The sequence below is a fragment of the Ursus americanus genome, chromosome 8 (genome assembly GCF_024610735.1).
Source record: "Ursus americanus isolate L20-20 chromosome 8, mUrsAme1.1.p, whole genome shotgun sequence".
Taxonomy (NCBI): Eukaryota; Metazoa; Chordata; class Mammalia; order Carnivora; family Ursidae; genus Ursus; species Ursus americanus.
In genome coordinates this window covers 79,036,707-79,054,820 of record NC_142134.1, presented here as the reverse complement: position 1 = coordinate 79,054,820, position 18,114 = coordinate 79,036,707, and the positions used below count along the sequence as shown (strand labels likewise).

The window sequence follows — 18,114 nt, the reverse complement described above, 5'->3', positions numbered from 1 at the left end:
TTAACCCTGCTGAGACCTTGTCTTTGGGAAGGCGGGGTGAGATGGTGAGAAGAGGCCAGGTTGGTGGAGGGCTCTAGCAGCGAGCATTGAGGGTGGGAAGAGGAGACGGCGAACGCAGAGGTGTCCCTTGGCACTCTGGTGGTGAAGGGAGGCACCATGCTGGCAGCTAGAAGGGAACTCTGAGTCAGGACTGTTTTTTAATGTGTAAAGACCCCAGCAGGCTTTGCTGTGGGGAGCGCCCAGGGGGACTGCTGACGAATATCACCTATCACAGAGCTCCTCTCCACTCCTGCTTTGTAAGAGACCCCCCCATCTCCACCCCTGCCCGACATATAGGTTCTATGCTTACTTCACCTTGTTGATCTTGCCCCCCAGGGGAGTGGGGGGCTTTGTCTGTTCTGTTCCCCGTGTCACCCCTCTGCTGGGAATGGGCCTGCACACAGGAGATGCTCCAGAAACATCTGTCGTGGACAAATGAATGGGGAGGTAGACGGACAGAGAGGCTGTGGACAGGCGGACCGACCGGCAGGATCTGGAGCTCAGCCCTGCACCGAGGGGGCAGGGACACTTGCAGACACAAAGAGGAAGCAATGGATTGCACCGGCTGAGTGCGGGTGGGGTGGGCGGGAGCTTGAGGGAAGGGCCTTGGTTCTGATGGGGGGGGGGTGCTTCAGGAGAAGGGAGGAGACAGTCTGGAGGAGCCCGGAAGAAGCCAGAGAAGACAGTGGTGGTGGAGAGTGCAGAGGGGCTGATGTGCCCTGGGCCCCAGCAAGGTTGGAGATCACCAAGTCAGAGTGTCCCCTGCTTGGCTTGTGTTGTTGTGTTGGACCAGGGCAGGGCTGTTTCCATGGGGAGCCAGGGCATCCTGGAAGATGGGGTAGGTGCTTCCACAGAACTGACAGATGGGAACGATGGAGTGAGGGGTCTCCCTAGGGTCAGAGAGGAGACAAGTCTCAGCACGGTGAGAGTAACAGCTACCGTTCCGGAACGTGGATGAGGCCAGGCCCCGACTGAGCTGGAACTGGCCACACCAGCCCTGTGATCATGTCCAGGTTGTGCTTGTCAGCCCCCACCCCCTTGTCAGGACTTGAACCCAGCCCGTGGCTTCCAGGCCTGAGGCTGTCCCCACTTTGCTACACAGAGCTAGAGAGCTGAGCAGCGTATGGACAGAGAGCGGTGTGCTGGGCTCTGGATGTGAGGTTCGGGCAGCCCAGGCATGAGGGAGTGAGGAGAATGGGCCAGGCGGGGGGTGGGAGAGGACATGGACATCTGCCTCCTTCACAAGGAGGCGCAAGTGCCCCCTGAGCACATCCGAGCTCGTTTACCTGGTCCTTGCGCTGAACCTGCCACACCTATGCTCCAAGGTGGATGTTACGAACCAGCTGAGGGTGAGACAGGTGGGGGGGGGGGGAGGTCATTCAGGAGGCAGGCAGTGGTGCTGGCAGAACCCCTAGGACTCTCAGGGTTCTGGCCCTTTCCATTACACCCAGCAGGGGTGAGGAGGGGGGCAGACCTCCCCCTGGTCCATTCTGGGCATTTCTGTCCCATGAAAGCCCAGCTCTACTGTCAAACTCCCACTTCCCAGCAAGAAACCCCAGGCAGCATCCACCCGCCCATCTCCCTGATCCTGTCCTCCTGCCTCTGCCTCTGCCTCTTCTGGACTCCCCTGGCCCCCTTGCAGTTTGGGGAGCTGTCTGGCGTCCCCAGAAAACCAGCTGAAAGAGGCAGAGCCTCACAGAATTTTGGGATTGGGGGATCCTGTCTGGCTCCCTCTCCCACCTGGGGCTGAAGGACCCTCAGCATTTGTTGCCCCTCCCAGACAGCCTCTGCCTTTCCTCCCCCTCCCTTGCCAAAGAGGTTTTGCTGAGCAGCGAGGAAGGTACTGGCGGGGGGGTGTCCAACCCCCCAAGCCCCCAGTGAGACCTGTGCTGCCTTCAGGGAACTCTATCCGTCAGGCAAGGGATTGGCTTGGACAAACGAGGGGATATCTTTTTTGAGGGCTTGCTCTGTGCCAGGTACTGTGTGCGACGAGGGACCACACTGGTGAAAAGGGAAGGGGGGCAGGGAAGGTCCTGTTTGGCAGAAGCCCTGGGTTCGGTGGAGAAGGAGACTGGCAGAGGGACCTGTTTTCCAACCTGTTTTTGGAGTGCACCCAGCGCTGTTTCTACACTTTATCTTTACCAGTAAGTAGAGAGATGAGTAGGATAGATCATGGAGCTCTGCCTGGTGGAGGCCAACTACCCCAGGCAGCTCATCCGGTGTTTTACCTACTAGGATGCCCATTCTCCTCGCCCGGTCCGACCCCCGACCCCCGCCCCCAGCTTCTTCCCACAGGTCCAGTTTTGCGCTCCAGAGGGTCCTCGACTTGTCTTACCCACCCTCCTCTACCAACGAAGGGGACCCTTGTCAGCCCCCCTCGCCTCACTTCTTAAGTCTTCTAGGCTCCAATGTGCCACCTTCGGCCGCCCCCCATCCCCTCCCTGTCCTTCCGGTAGCTGCCCGCCCGCCCTACCTCTTCTAATCCCTCCGTCACTGGGCGTCTCTTCCGTAATTCCGGCACCTGGGCGGCCAAGGTGCCCCCCAAAAGCTCAGCTGACCAGCGCCCCCCACCCCTCAGGTGGCCATCTCCTTCCTCCTTCCCCCGCCCACCCAGGCACCAAAAGTGCCCACCCGCGGGGGCCGGAGCGCGGCGGTGCCGCCCCTACCCGGGCGCGGCTCCACCTGCAGGGCGCTGGGCGGCCGGCGCGCGGCTGGCTGCGCGGGCCGCGGGGGCGGAGGGGCGGGCGGCGCGAGGGAGGGGCCTGCGGAGCGGCGGCGGCGGCGGCGGCCCCAGCCCGCGCAGCCCGGCTCGGCCCCGGCTCGGTCGGCGCAGCGCCGCGCGCGTCCCCTCCCGCCGCCGCGCAGCCAGGCGCCCCGGCACCAGGCCGCCGCCGCCGCCGCCGCCGCCGCCGCCGGGCGCACGACGCAGCGCGCACCGGCCGGGATGCGCGCCCGGGCCCTGGCCCGCCCCCACCCGCGGCCGCCGCCCGCCCGCCGCGCGCTCGCTTGACCGCGGCGCCCGCCCCGGCCGCCCCGCCCGTCCCAGGCCGCCCCCGGCCGCGATGCCCGCCCCCCGGGGCCCCGGCGGCCCGCGCCCCTGCTAGGCTGCGGCGGCATGGCCCGCGCGCCCGGCGCGACCTCTGCGGATTGCATCGGTGTGCGGCGGCGGGGCATACCCAGGGCACCGGGCACGGCCTTCAATGGGCGAGGACACGGACACGCGGAAAATTAACCACAGCTTCCTGCGGGACCACAGCTATGTGACTGAAGGTAACGTACGTGTTGTCTGAGGCCCCCTCCGGCCGGCCGCGGCGTGGGGATGCCGTCGCACCGAATGCCCTCCGAAGGTTTGGACCGCGCGCTGTGTGTCGTGTCCCCCCACCCTACCCTACCCCACCCTGCCCCGGGTCCCGGAGGGAGGGAGCCCGCGAGCGCCGGCCTCTGCTGTCCAGCGCCCTCCTCCGCGCCGCCCTCCGGCAGGCAGCTTTCGGCCCCCAGGCCTGGTGGCATCCTGAATCGGCCCTGGCCATCATTTGTAAAAAGGCCATTCCTGCGGCTAATCTGGTGAAGAAATCCGGGGAAATGTAATGGCTTAAAATCCTGGGTTTGCCATTTGAGCCCTGCCCAAAGCCCACAGAATTTTCTAGGCTGCCCACTCCCCGGAGACGAAGAGGGATCCAGGAAAAAAAAAAATCCAATCCAGATCCCCCCCCAACCCCCCAGAGGCTCGCTGTCCTGGGCCCCTCCCTGTGCCTCCAGAGGCAGGGGCCCCTCGTGGGTGGGAGTAGGCGGCCGGTTTGGGGTTGGTCTTTTATTCCCGGTGAGTTATACTGAGACAGGAGCTGGCCCCAAACTGTTAGAATTTTCCCAAAAAAGTGGGACATGCCATCCCATACAGGCCCTGCATTTGAAATCCTTCAAACTGGCCCAACAGGCCCAAGCCCAACCCCCACCCCGAGGTGGTAGAATCCAGCTGGTCTGCGCTGATGAACCAGTGACTTCCAAGGGTCCCTCTCCTCCACCTTGCCCAGAGAATGGTGGGCGAGAGCTCCCAAGCCGCAGCCAGGGGCCCGCGGAGCGAAAGCTTGATTAAAGATGGGGACAGCTAGCCGCGGGGTGTCAGCATGCAGCAGTGGGGACACTTGTGCTGGAGACCCTCCCGGGTTTAGGGACTGGCTGCACCTTTCCTAGGGGCTGCTGAACTGGCCGCATAAGTGTTGGTGGGTTGGTAGCAAGAGGTACCCTGGTGGGTGCCCCAGTGGGAGGGGCCCTGCGCATGGCGTTCCGCGGGGCTGGCGCGCGTGGGTACGTGTGTCAGGGAACCTGTGTGGGCTCGGCGGCCGTGACTCGACTCCCGGGTGGTGTCCGCGGCTCTAGTGCCTGGCTCCGCCGGAAATGAGGCCGAGCGGTAGCTGGAGCCCTGTGGAGACCGGGGAGCGCGGGGCCAGCGCGGGGCGGGATCCCTGCGTCGCGTTCTGGAGAGCAGAGCTTGGATGTGTAACCTGGGCGGAGGGGTGCTGAGGGGTGGCGCTTCCCGCTCCCCGGAGGAGAACCGCTGAGTCACGCTTTGCTGATGGGGTGGGGGGAGGGCCGCCTGGCTTGGGCGAGGGCTCAGCCCCCAAGCTAGGGCTTTCAGGGGCCCAGGGAGCTGAAAGCGGCCCTTTGTGGCCTGCGTTGGTGAGGTTGAGGAAGAATCAGTGTGTGACGGGGTGTTCTTTCTGCTCGCAGGCTGCCGAGCGAGCGCAGAGGGTGAGACAGGCCTCGGGTTGTTGGCAGGTGCCCTAGTGGTCTGGCTCTGGCCGAGAGGGGATCTTGGCAGGTCATTCCGGTCTGGCTTTCTGCAGGAAGCCTCTGTTTTCTCATTCTCTACGTTAAGGATGATGGAAAGGGACGCAGGACCCTGTGATTAAAAGTAAAAAGCCCTATGCCTGACCCATAGGGGACATTCACGAACATCAATTCCTTCTTCATCCCACCCCACCCCCCCTTCCAGCTTCCTTCCAGAAATTTACCGGCTCTTAGTAGAGGAGAGCAGGGCGAAGTACAGCGTTTGAGAAAGAAGTGATGTTTTTAATTCCTCTTCATTCATTCAACAAATATTTACTGGACGCCTACTCTGTGGCAGTCATTGTTTAAGCCCTGGGGGCTAGACAACGATTCTGCCCTTGGGCAGCCTGAGTTCTAGAAGGGAGCTCTGTGCTATTGAGGGGATGCTCTTCTAAGTCTTGGTTTCCTCATCTGTAGAATGGGAGTGAATAATAACCATCCTGCCTACAGGGTCTTAGGGTTCCTGTGAGTAACTTGTTAACTGGCAACTGAAGTATGTTGAACACCTACTGTGTGCTGGGGCCTCACACAAGGTCTCGCATACCCCACAATCCCATTTTATAGAAGAAACTGAGGCTTGACCTTGTCCACGTCTGACACTGAGTGCCTGTGTATGTAGGGCATAGGGCTCAGGGGCTGGGATGCGGAGACGAGTGAGATCAGAAATTCCTGTCCTCACGGAGGGTAGGGTCTAGGAGAGGAAGCAAGAACTGTAATTGTTAGAATTGGGATTATACGAGATTTCTGGCTTCCCTGCATGAAAGCAGACTTGCCCAGCATTGCATCTTGCATCTTGTGCTCAGAGCACAGCGTAGCTCACAGATTTGGACGTCAGTTAGGCTTATGCTCAAATCCTGCTTCTGACTCTTCACATGCTGTGTCATCTTGGACAAGTTATTAAACCTTTCTGAGCTTCACCTTCTCCCTTTGTAAAGGGAGAAATAATAATAACTTATCTTACGTTATTACTGTTGGGATGATCAGTGATTATGCTAATATAGAAAATACCCAGCACCGTGCTTGGTCTATGGAGGCATTTAATCGGTGGCACGGGTATAATTTATAAGGCTCCTGGAAGAGCTTCGTGAGCAGATAATGGATGCTGAGATTTTGCAAAAGACCCAGGTGTACAAATTCCTGTCCCACCTGGTCATTTGGCCACAAATGCTCACTCACTACACCCCAGTGGCTCTGGTCTACTTCCTGTTCCTTAAGCAGGTCATTTTTTTTTCTTGCCTCCCAGCATTTGCTCTGGCTGTGTTCTCTATCTGAACTATACCCTTCCTGCTCTTCTTATGGCTGACTCCTTCTCATCCTTTAGGTTTTGAGTTAAATGTCATCTTTGCCAGTGGGAGTCCTGCTTGAGTTCCTGAATCTTCTCTTATAAAATCTCAAATACTTTGGGAAGAGTTTAGATTTTGTTAGTCATTCGCACCTTGGTATGAATTAGTCAGAGCAGCTCCCCCCCTCCCCCCCCCCCGCCCTTAACTCTTGGCTCAGCTCAGCTGATAGAGTGTTGTTGTCATCACTAAGCATGGGTGCAGGCCACTTTGCGACACAGAGAACTTTGAAAAGTTGGGTGGGTGTTGGGGAGAGCAATACAGTTGAGTCTCTCAAGACAATAGAAGGGCCTGGACCCTTGAGAGAGGGACTGCCAGCAGTAGGAGAGTGCCAGGAAGTCTCTGTGTGTTTAGACTTTTCTCAAGAGCCAGATATGGCCCAGGAAGGATGCTTCCTGGCTGTGTTCCCTTTGCTGCAGCCACAGAGCTCAGCTTCGGGGTGAGTGAGTGAGGTGGGCATCTCCAGGCCTGTCTGGTCTACAAACCCCTTCCTCCCCCTTCACGCAGCAGCGTTTACCAGCCGTGCTCTGCTGGGTGTGGCCCTGGGCAGGCAGTGAGGGGCCAGACATGGGGGCTGTGGGAGGTGGCAGCGGTCGCTTCCAGGCACCTGGAAGGGAAGGCGCTTGAGGGCATGCTTTCTTGCTAGGACCCCACTCCCAGCTTTCCCTCCCTTGAGCATCTCAGCCATGAACCTCTGTCACACACGCATGCCTCTTAGATCCACAGAAAGACGGGTGCCTCTGTTTCCCTGACCCCGTATGCTTGCCACCTCGCACATTCCATGGGTTTTCAGAGCCATGTGCGTATCCCCACAGACTGTGTGCCTGAGGAAATGAAGCAGGGGCTGGGACAAGGAGTTGGTACAGTCAGGAGGAGGTCCAGGCCTGCCTGAACCCAGCAGTGGGGCAGGAATTGTCCTCATGACCACGCTGGAGAGGCATGCTGTGTGTGGGAGACCAGCGCTCAGCTCAATTTGCCCGCCTGTGGAGGGTATTAAGGCTGATCCCCCCAACAGCCAACCCCCCACGCCACCAAGAGCATCACGGTTCCCAGCCAGAGACCTGTGGCCATAGGCTGGGCCAGCTTGGTCCGGGGTAGTGTGTCCCCCTCGCAGCGGCTGGTTCCAGAGTGGACATGGGATTGAGTGGAAAGTAGAGCTGTAGGAAATTGGTGTCTCTCTTGTGAAAGGACAGGGAAGCCCCCCTGTTGTTGCCGGCAGCCACCTTGAGACCACGAAGGGAGTAAGCCCTAAGCCGCCAACGCTCTTGGTGCCTGGGCAGAATGGGAGTGGCAGCTGGGAGCTCTGTGACTCCCTGGGTTAACGGAGCCTGACGTACACCCAGCCCAGTTCCTCGGGCTGGCACATTCTCTCATCGCTTCTCACCTTAAGCCAAGTCTCTGTGACTTGTAGCCAACAGCACCCTCTTTCCTGGTGACCCGGAAGACCAGAAGGCTGCCCTGTCACTCACGGGCAAGATCTGAGACCCCTGGAGCCCAGAGGGAGTTTGATGTGTTGGGTGTCTGTTTGAGGACTCCTCCGTGGTCGCTTTTGGGTACTCAAGTCAAGGCTGCCAAGTTCTGGTTTCCCTTCCTCAGCCGTCCAGAGGAAGCATTTCCAGCCAGATGAGAGATGCCAGGACCTGGCGTCAGGAGACCCGCATTCCCGGTGGGGTCTGACTCTGGGCTCACCATCGTGAGCAGGTCACGCAGTCTCTCTGAGCCTTAGCCTCTTCTCTGGATTGCTGCTTTAGGTCACTTGAAATGAGGGACATACCATTGTTTGATGTTGTCACATGTCGTGGACCCCCCCCCCCCTTCACGGAAGGAACACTCTCCATGAACTCATGGCGCGAAATGGCTTGATGGGTATAAACGTGCCCGGCCCAGAGCCTGGGACCCAGTCAGTGCTTAGTAACTGTTGTCTGCCAACAATGATGCCTGCTCCTTAGAGTTAGAGTAACCCTTAGAACCATCGTCAGACTGGCTAACCCCACCCCTCCCCACTCCATGGGGAAGTGGAGGCTCAGAGGGGATCCCTCGTGGCGCTGCCCTAAAGCCAGTCCAGAGGGACCATGGGACGAGCTGGACTTTGGTTTGGAAATCAAACAGTGGACTGCTGGATCTTCACCTCTTCTTTCCAGCTAGGAACATCACTTCCATGAGCAGTCCTAGAGTTTCCCAAGCTCGTGCTCTCTCCATTTCAGGGGTGGGGGCAACGAAGGCAGCTGCGGGGGCGGGGGGCTCGCCGCCGGGTATTCTCGGTTCAGCCACACCACCTCTCTGAGCCTCAGTCTCCTTGCACTGCCTCCTGCCCTGGGTTGTCACACGGCCCTGAGGAGCAAAGCCCACGCGGACTCCAGAGGTTGGCCTGTGTGGAGGGGTTCCTGTTGTTCTCAGTTTCCCCAAAGTGCCAAGCGGGCCAGCTTGCACACCGTAAGCAACATACTCATTTGTTTTTAATCAATCCTAATGGAAAGGTTGGTGCAGTCACGGGCTAGGCTTTTTCTCATTTTCTTTCTGCAAGATGGGAATCAGAGTCTAATAAAATTTTTCCACATCATCTCCTGGTTGTTTTAACTTGCTACAGCTTTTGGTTTTTATCCTTGAAGCCCGCAGAGCTAGGGGACGTTTTTGTGCGTGGTGGTTGTGGGTTTGGAGAACGGGAAGCATGGCTGTGTGTCACCCCCGGGGTTAATGGCCGGGACTGGAGTCGCCATGGGGATGAAGGAAGAAGGACAGTCTCCAGTCTGCCACACCAACAAGCACACTGTTAGCCATTTGTGATCGCTCCTTCCAGTCTTTCTCGAAGGCCCACGTCTGTGTTTAATAAAAGCTGTAATCGCTCCATATAAACCATGTTGAAGGCGACTTTTTAAATGAAGCATGAGCTTATAATAGAGTTTTCCAGTGCTTGGCTGGCTTCCTGGTTGTGCAACCCATGCAGCCACGTGGGCCCCACGCTCAGAAGGACCCGTTTTTTGGTTTTGTGCTCTGCCACTGCCATGTTGAAATTTTTATAATTTTACCTTTGAACCCGCGTTTTATAAGTGCCATCCGATGGGACCGTGGAGGGGGCGCCTGAGCAGAGGTGACGCGCACAACACGCGTTTTGGCTGTTTTGTGTGGCTTCCATACACACTCACCTTGCGTGCACTTTGAGTGTTGCTGAGCTCCCACACGGATGGTGCTCGCTCACTGGATCAGCGAGCCCACGACCCTGTAGGCAGCGGTGGGTGCTGACAGCCTGGAGAAGCCACTCTTCTCCATGGGAACCAGAGCTGGATTTGGACACAGAAGGGAGAAAGTGATATTCCAAGGAGCACGAGGGACCAAGGAACCCGGTTATCATACCCTCTTACCCGTATTACGTCCTCGTGTGACTTAATCACTGATGCTGAACGGGATGGCCCAGAAGGAAAGGAAAGGATGGGACAGCCATGGTCCTTCCCTTTCACCCCTATTCATCACGGAGCCGAGGGTAGAGGAGCGTGTGTGGAATGGGCAAGCATCAAAAAGTGAAATAAAATCGGATGAGCTGGTTTGGTGTCGCGTGCCCACTGCCCTGTAAGAGGAAAGGATGTGTGCCCATGGAAGCTGCCGGATACGAATTGTGTATTTCCGTGATTCTGCATTCCAGTTAAATACTCTCATATTTGCATTTAAAACTAGATTTGCATAATGGAATGATGAGTGGCAAAATTCATGCTGGTAATTTAAACTTTTATTTTTTTTCTATTGGCACGGAGTGGCAAGTGACACCGCAGCAAGTCATGGGGAAAATGAAAGAGTGTTATATTTTAGTGTTTTTAATGACACTTTCCCCCTGCTTTTTGCATGGGGTGCTCTGCATTTTCATTTTGCACTGGGCCCTGCACATGATAGAATTGGCTCTACTTTGGGGCACCTGGGTGGCTCAGTCGGCTCAGTGTCTGCCTTGGGCTCGGGTTGTCATCCCAGGGTCCTGGGATCGAGCCCCTCAACGGGCTTCTTGCTGTGCGGGGAGCCTGCTTCTCCCTCTTCCTCTGCTGCTCCCCTCGCTGTACTCTCTCTCATTCTCTCAAATAGGTAAAATCTTAAAAAGAAAAAAAAAAGAATTGGCTCTATTTTGCTGTAGGGGACTGGCTGGAATTCCAGGGGGAAAGAATCCCACCCCCTCTTGGCTTTTGTGGTTGTTGGAAATGTGAGAGCCTGTCACCCATTGGGCAACTTCTCCCTATTTTGGGGAGCTAAAGTATTAATGCTCCTCCCGTACCCATCGGGCGCCACACCCCCTGGGCTGTCCCAAGGAGATCTCTATAGGTCTCTCATTGCAAATTGAAGCCTTTAGACCTCTCTCCCCCCACAGGCCCAAGGGGAGGGGCGGTAGACTAGGGTCCCTCACTCCTCCCACATTACCTCTTGTCCACCTTCCCTGTATGGTCTCAAGTCCTAGCTGGGGAGGGGTGCCCAGCTAGTAACCCCAGTGCCGCCCCCAAACTCCATCCTTCATTGGCTGCATGCTATTCCTAGGATAGGTGTGCCATGGTCTAATTAATCACCCCCTGATTGTTGGATAACGAGGTGGCTTTTTTCCTTGTGTAACTAACGCTGAGTGAACGAGCCCTTTCTGTGTATGAAGGTAGCCTGCTCCCATCCCTCCCCCTAACTTCGGAATAATTTCTTACGAGAGAATCCTATGCATGCAATTTTATGTAAAAATTATGAGTGTGTTTAATGTTCTTGACACATATTGCCAAGTTATTCTCCAGAGAATTCTTCCGTTTTACCACAGGCTGATCAGCATTTGTACCCTAATTCATTTGACCTCTGCAGATATCATAGATGGAAAGTATTTGTTTTAATTTATGTCTGCATACCAATGAGGTGGGACGTTTTTTCCCCTTTTGTTCAACAGACAGTTACTGCTCCCCCTTTTCTGCCGGTGCGGGGGGGCAGGCATGAGATGCTGGACGTGCAGTATCGAGGAGCAAGTTCATTGCTGTCGTTCATTCATTCACTCACTCACTTGTTCATTCGTCGGACAGTTATGTCTGACGCTGCCTCTGCATCTGGGCCCAGAGGAAGCCCCTGGGGCTGGCACTGGGAGGGGGACCGTGGGGTCAGAGCAGGGGGAGGAGAGAGCTCGGGCAGAACCTGAGGTTCGCCCACACCTAAAGGACAGAGGATGAGAAGTGTGGGGCACGGGTGGGGCAGTCACCAGGTGGGAAGGGAGGCGGAGGGCCGTGGAGTCCCAGGCCTGACGGTCCAGCGAGAAAGGGGCGGGGAGGGAAAAATGGTGGGCACCCAGCAGTGAACGCCGCACACCGCCAGGCAAGACGGTACCGGAACGCGCCTCTCGGGCCCCCGTGTCAGGTGTTCACACCCGCTTGGCACCCTGTCCCCTGGGGCTCTGCTTCGTGATGCTGTGTTTCCCTGAGCCCCCACAGGCTGCAGCCCTGTCTCCCCACTCAGGTCTCCCTGCTGGCACACAGAATAGTTTGCTCTCTCTTCTCTGCTCCCCCACACAGCCCCTGCAGCCCGCTACTCCAGTCTCGTGGCCTCTGGGGCAAAGGCTCCAGGTCCTAGAAGGCACGTTTCGGGAGCTCTGTGCTCCTGGCTTCAGTTTGTGGACATGAGCCAGGCTGTGTCCTTGAAACGTGGGCCTGTCTCCCCCAGGGTCTTGGATGCCCCCGGAGAGAGGAAAACCAGGCCCTGCAAGAGACAGGCCTCTTTCCCACCACATTGGCACCCGCCGGCCCTCATGCAAAATGTGGACTTTAGTATTGAATAATTGCAAAACAGACATAATAGCCATTCATATGATTAACCATTTATTGAGTGCTTACTGTATACCAGACATGATGCTAAGTACCTCATCTTATTGGATCCCAACCAAACCCAGTGTTGTATGTATTTTTCCCATGTTACAGGGGAGAAAGCTAAGGTGTGGAATGGGCCCAGAGTCCCATGCATAAGGGGCAGAGCTGGGGTTTGAACACAGACCACCTGCCTGCAGATGACCTCCTGACCTCCACCCTGCATGGAGGGAACAACAGGGCAGCGATGGGAGATCTGCTGAGTTCTGGTTAGGGGCCTGGCCTAGAGGGTCTGGGACTTGAACCCAGGACTGCCTGGTGTGGTGCTCATGCTGAGCACGGAGCAAAAGGCTGGCGTGTCTGTGTTTGTGGTTAAAGGCCAGGAGGAGGAGGGGTCCCCTCCACTGCACGGAGGCGGGGGCTGGCTACAGCTCTACAGAGGACAGGAGCTTTGGCACTGAAGGGAGTGGCATTCTCCAGGTCAGAGAGCGATGCCCTTTGGGACATGGCATTCTAGTACATTCCAGGCAGGAAGAACGGCATGAGCAGCATGACATACGCTTGTCTCCTGACAGCGTCCGTGCTCCTCTGGCTGAGCCCAGGAAGCAGTTGCCAGGCAGCTCGGGGTGAAGGGCCCACCTGGGAGCCACTGTGCTGTCTAGGATGGGCACTGCCTCCTTGTACAGTGGAGGCTCTTGTCCTCCAGAATCCTGCCCTGAATGGCCCATTGAGGCAGAACAAAGGCAGCTCAGAGGTCCCGGCTGCCCCAAGCAGGGATAGGATCGCCAGCTCAGGCCCAGGGCTCCCTCTGGGCCTGCCTGGCCTCCTGCATTCCTCTGCGCTGCGGAGATGGTGGCCCTGACACCTGGGGCTGCCAGTGCTGGAGGCTGGGCCCCAGGCCCCCAGGGCCTGAGCTCTGGTCCCAGCCCAGCTGGCAGGTGCTTCAGCCTCAGAACCCGGTTCCGAGCCTGTGAAGCAGAGAGAGAACCACCAGCCAGCTTGGCTTTCTGTGAGTATCGGGTAAAATAATCGATATACCGGACGTAAAGCTCCATAAAGGCAGCTACTTATGTTAACAGTATGAGCTTTTTGTGTTTTTGTTTTTTTCAATTTCAAAAAAGTTTTAGTGAAACTTCTAAGTAGTACAAAGTGCAGGAAATGGTATCTGGAATCGCTCCTCGCCCATGGCCTTCCTCCAGCCGCTCGGAAGATTGCGCCATGCCTCCTTCACTAACTTTCCCCGCTTTCTGGCTGAAGAACTTATTAAGCCGATTCAGGCCTCCGGTCGTCTCGCCCCTCCCTCAGCAGGCCAGGGCACGTCTTACCGAGTGCCGCCCCCGCCCTACCAGAATGAGCACTCATGCCTTCCCGTCCGAATGCTCGGCCCTCCTGGCAAGGTCCCCACTCGTCTCAAAAATGCTTTTTTCTACTTACCGGGTTCGAAGCAGGATCCCAAGTCCCGCGCCTGCATGGGGGCGTTCTGTCTCTTAGGTCTTTCCTGTTCGAGACCAGTCCTCTGTCCCGTCTTCAGACCACTGACTGCAGAAGACATTTGTTACTCGTCTGGAAAGATGACAGTTTTACCCGCAGTGTCCCCAACCTGTGTCTGGCTCCCAATTACCAGATGTGTCTAGAAGGCCTGTGTCCTGGGCGTCAGCCCTGGGGTGTGCCTCTCTCTCCTTCATCAGCTGGGAGAGCGCGGGCGCGTTGTCAGGGGGTACATGCCTCTTCACCAGTACCTAGCCCGATGGCAAATTCATGAACAATAGCAGTGGGTTCTGTTGGAAGCCGTTGAGTTTTGAGATTTGTTACGTGGCAGTGGATAACTGGAGTAGTCATGGACTCCCAGACTGAATTCCCAGTCGTGCCCAGCTCCTGCTCCTTCTGAGGCCCCTTGTCCCGCTACTGCTCTCTCCTTGATTCTGTAGCTCTTCCAGAGCCTTCCAGGAACTTCCTTCTTGTGTGCCTTAGCCTGTGTCAATGTCTGTCCCAGCCAGGAGGGTGACTCAGCTCAGATCGTAAGGCAGGACTGGCACCCAGGCCTTTCTGAAACCCGGGACCCAGAGTCCTGCCCCACGAAACATCAGTAGATACAGGGACCGGACACGTCTGCTTCATCTTACACAGCTCGGCACCTGCCACCCACCAGGTGTGGGTAAGTACGCATTTGAGTGACCCAGTGAACAGATGTCACCCCTGCCCCGGCCACATCCCCTGAGCACAAATAGTCTTGTCTTTGCAAAGTTCAGCTACGTGCAGATTTCAGTGCCCACGTTCCTGTGAAATCACGCCAGGCCCGCAGCCGCGCGGATCGGACTTGAGCTATCACTGCGCGGTAACTCTGAGGAGTGCACAGAACACAAACGTTGCCGCCACGTTTTCAGCACACAGATCACTCAGTAAATGACAGGTGCACGTCGTGGACCACGACCAGGCCACTTCTTTCAGGATCTTTCGTTGGCTGATCGCTGCACGTGCTCACGCACAGACAGCAAAGCACGTGGCAGCACCACTGCCTTGTCTCCCCGTGAGAAACCCACGTGACGCTTTACGAAAATGGAAAGTCAAAAAGAAGGAATTGGCCGACGGAGATGACGTTCAGCAGGGGGTGAAGGTGATCAGGCTGGAGGAGAAACGTGTGTGGAACGTGGGCGGAGTTAGAGAGGCAATTGCCGACTGGACTCCCGCGCGCCAGGGAGAACTCGCTGACTCTGGAAGACGTTTCCCGGTGTTGGAAGTGCGCGGGGTAAAATCCTGGGAGCCGACCTGGGCTTGGGAAGACAGGTCTCCGAGGCACGGATGAGGTGCCAGCAGTCTGAACAACTCCCCATGGGTTTGTTTGTACAAAGAAATAAAAACACTTGAATTCTCGATGTTTCTGAGGTTTTACATTACCGTACTAAATAAATATTAGTTTTGCTATTTTTTTCTCTATACACCTATAATCATCAATAAGAGAATTTTTAAAGACTTTAACTTTTTTTTTTTTAAGTCCCCAAACATTGGGGCGCCTGGGTGGCTCAGTGGATTGAACTTCTGACTCTTGGGTTAGGCTCAGGTCATGAACTCAGGGTCGCGGGTTTGAGCCCTGTGTCAGGCCTTGTGCTCAGCACGGAGTCTGCTTGAGATTCTCTCTCCCTGTCCCCCTCTGCCTCTTCCCCGTGCTCGTGTGCACACACTCTCCCCCCACCCTAAATAAATAAATAAATAAAATATTAAAAAAAATAAAGTCACAGGGTATTCGTAATTTCCAGATTGATTATTAAGATCACTTTGAATGATTTGGGCGTGCACAGCCGTTTATGTGGTCCCCCAAACTGAGAACTCCCCGTTCTCATTCCAAATGGGCAGTGACTACACTGCATGGCCCTTCCACAGTGATGTTCTAAATCCTGGCTGGAGGATTGCAGTCAGTAGCCTCCTTATTGAAGGCGACGACTCAAGAATATTAAATAATGCAAATTCCTCGCTGTGGAAATGGTCAGGCAGCGCATGGATCACTGTGAGAGGGACACACGCCTTCCCTCCACAGTGCTCACCACGCAGACCTCCAGCCAGCTGGTCTGCTTTGGGAACAATCCATCATGGAATGAACTGGCTGAAGGAGTCAGAGGCTGAACGATAGTGGCTTCTACACTGGCTTTCAGTGTGAAAGGTGATGAAAACAACCCGGAATATTTTATAGCCCCAAGGAGAGGTAGGGCTCTTTATTGAAGCTGTGAAAATATAATCCATCATCATAATGTGTCCCATATCATCAGACTGCAGGAGCTAAGTTTCATGTATGGTAAGATGCTCCTTGCAAGAAGATTTTAATTTTATTTTTCTATTTATTTTATCTCATTACAGAAACATTCGAAAATGCAGGAAGTAGAATGAAGGGGGGGCGGATAACATCCTGATGTCGCTGCCCCAGAAACGTTCCAGTTTTGTTGTATTTCCTGCTTAGCACTCCCCTATAGATGGTCATAAAAATACAGTTTGTATCTTTTAAAATATTTAATGTGCTGAAACATTTCCCCATATTATCATAATTTCCGAGTAAACAATTTTTAATGGTTGCCTAGTAGTCCCTCACGTAGATATAATTATTCAGCCAATAACTAGGTATGGATTCATTCATCAGATGGGGGTGGATGCCTGCAGTGGGTGTGTGCGTGGGTGGGGAGGTGTGGGAAAGAGGAATTGGGCACAGTCCTTCGCTGGAGAAGGTCTGGAACCAGGGAGACATTAAACAGGTGGTCATAATACAGTGTGATGGGGGCTGGGAGGCAGTGGGACCCCATAGCTGGGACCCCGTTGCAGGGCAGAGAGGCTGAGTCCGGAGCAAAGGAGCAGCCAGTAGGGAGTGGGGGAGAAGGCGTTCCTGGTCCTCAGATGTTATGGGCAGAGGCATAGTGGTGAGAACTGGTGGGTCTTGGAGCTCCCGGCCAGGCACAGTGGATGAGAAGACAGACCAGGCTGCTGCTGGGAAAGCGCCCTTGGTCATCTGTCCAGGCACAGAAGGAAGAGGGAATGAGAGTGGCCAGAGGTCTCTAGGGGTTTGGAGAGTGAAGTGGTGGGAGAAGGAAGATCGGAGCGGGGTGTGAGCACCTCCAGGAGAGGTGAGAAAGCTCCCCTCCTCCCGCAGCGAGGCTTCTGGGGTGGGCAGTGGAGGGGATTGTTGCATGAAGGGGCGGTTGGCCAGGAGGGCTGGCGGCATGCCCTCGTTGAGGGAGGAGGGTTGAGCCTCCTCTCATGGCCTGGTCGATACGCGAGTGCTCCTAAGGCTGGTAGCGCCGACAACAGTGGCTGGAGGGTGCAGAGACCACCCCACTCCTGGACACCGCGTCCCAACTTTGGGTGTTTTAGTGTAAGATGTGACAAGTGCCCTCGTGAATGTGTTCCTTCCCGTATTTCAGGATATTCTTGTCTCCGGCTCTCTGGGAAGGCAATTTCTTGGTGAAAGGATGGGAGAGCTTTTAGGGGCTTGAATAAAGGTGTGAATATCATGTTGTCTACTAAGATAAAGATAAAATTTATCAGAAATTTTTGGATGATCTTCGAAAGGTAAGTCCATGGGTACCATGCGGCTCCGTCACAAACCGTCGCTGACAGCGAACCCATCAGTCTCCTGTCTCTCCCGCCTCAGAAAAAAAGGATCGATTTCAGCTGTGGCGCATGGTGACTTGTGGCTGTTTCATTGTCTGTTGATGTGTGTCTGATGGGGATGGGCCTCGGCCGTGGGGGGAGGACTCGTGCTGCGGACCTTTTTCTGCATCTACAACTCTCTTGGCTTTGTGGGAGAATGACCGTGGTGGGAGGAGAGGGTGACAGGCGAAGCTGCCATTTCTTGACTGCTACGGTGTCACGTGTCATGGGAACTTTATACCCACCGTGGGGGGGGGGGGACTCCCTTTTGTGTGTATCAGGAAACAGAGCCCCGTAGAGGTCAGATGGCATGCCTGTTGTCTCACAGTGGGTGTTACGGTTACTATTACTCCTTGACAAACCACTCTAAATCGTAGTGACTTAAGATGACGACCGTTTTATTATGTCCTCTGGATTCTGTGGGTCAGGAATTTGGGCAGGGCTTGGCTGGGCAGATCACCTCTGTGTGGCAACTGCTGAGTTCCCCTTCTCAGCTGGTGGGCGGGCTGGTCTGCAGGGTCCAGGAGGGTTTCACGCACATGTTCGGGTGTGGTGGGGACGGCTGGGGGGCTGGGCTCCCCTGGGACCGTCGACATGGTCTCTCCAGCATGGTAGTCTCAGGGCACGTGGACTCCTTAGGGGCCTCCCAAGAAGAAGCAGGTGGAAGACCTGACTTCCTGACCTCCTTGGAGTCCCCCTCGTCAGTCGTGTGGCTCTAGTTCAGTTGAGTCACCCGCCAGCCCAGGTTCAGGGGAGGTAGAGTCTGCCTTTGGAAGTGGGAAAGGCCAGGTCCACTGAGGAAGAGCAGATGGGATGGGAGACAGTGCCGTGGCCCTCGTTGGGGAACCGTCTGCCACAGATGGCCGGCTGAGCCCGGCTCTGCGCTGGGCTCTGTCTGACCTTGGAGCTGTGGCCTCTCCGGGCTGGGGAACGACATTCTCCCTTGCCGTCCTACTGGCCAGCAGAAGCGGAGGCCTCTTCTC

General features: G+C 56.0%; 1 protein-coding gene across 2 annotated transcripts in view; it reads left to right on the top strand.

Annotated features, from left to right (window-relative positions):
• The first annotated feature begins 3,118 nt into the window (after positions 1 to 3,118).
• PPP2R2C (protein phosphatase 2 regulatory subunit Bgamma) overlaps positions 3,119 to 18,114 on the top strand; it is a 129,802-nt gene continuing 114,806 nt past the window's right edge. Inside the window, exon 1 of one of the 2 annotated variants that reach the window (XM_045771453.2) lies at positions 3,119 to 3,309. In XM_045771453.2, the coding sequence (XP_045627409.1) occupies positions 3,240 to 3,309 (70 nt within the window). In that variant the 5' untranslated portion in view covers positions 3,119 to 3,239. Of the gene's footprint in view, positions 3,387 to 18,114 lie in introns of both variants that reach the window. The other variant, XM_087864287.1, reaches the window with a different exon arrangement.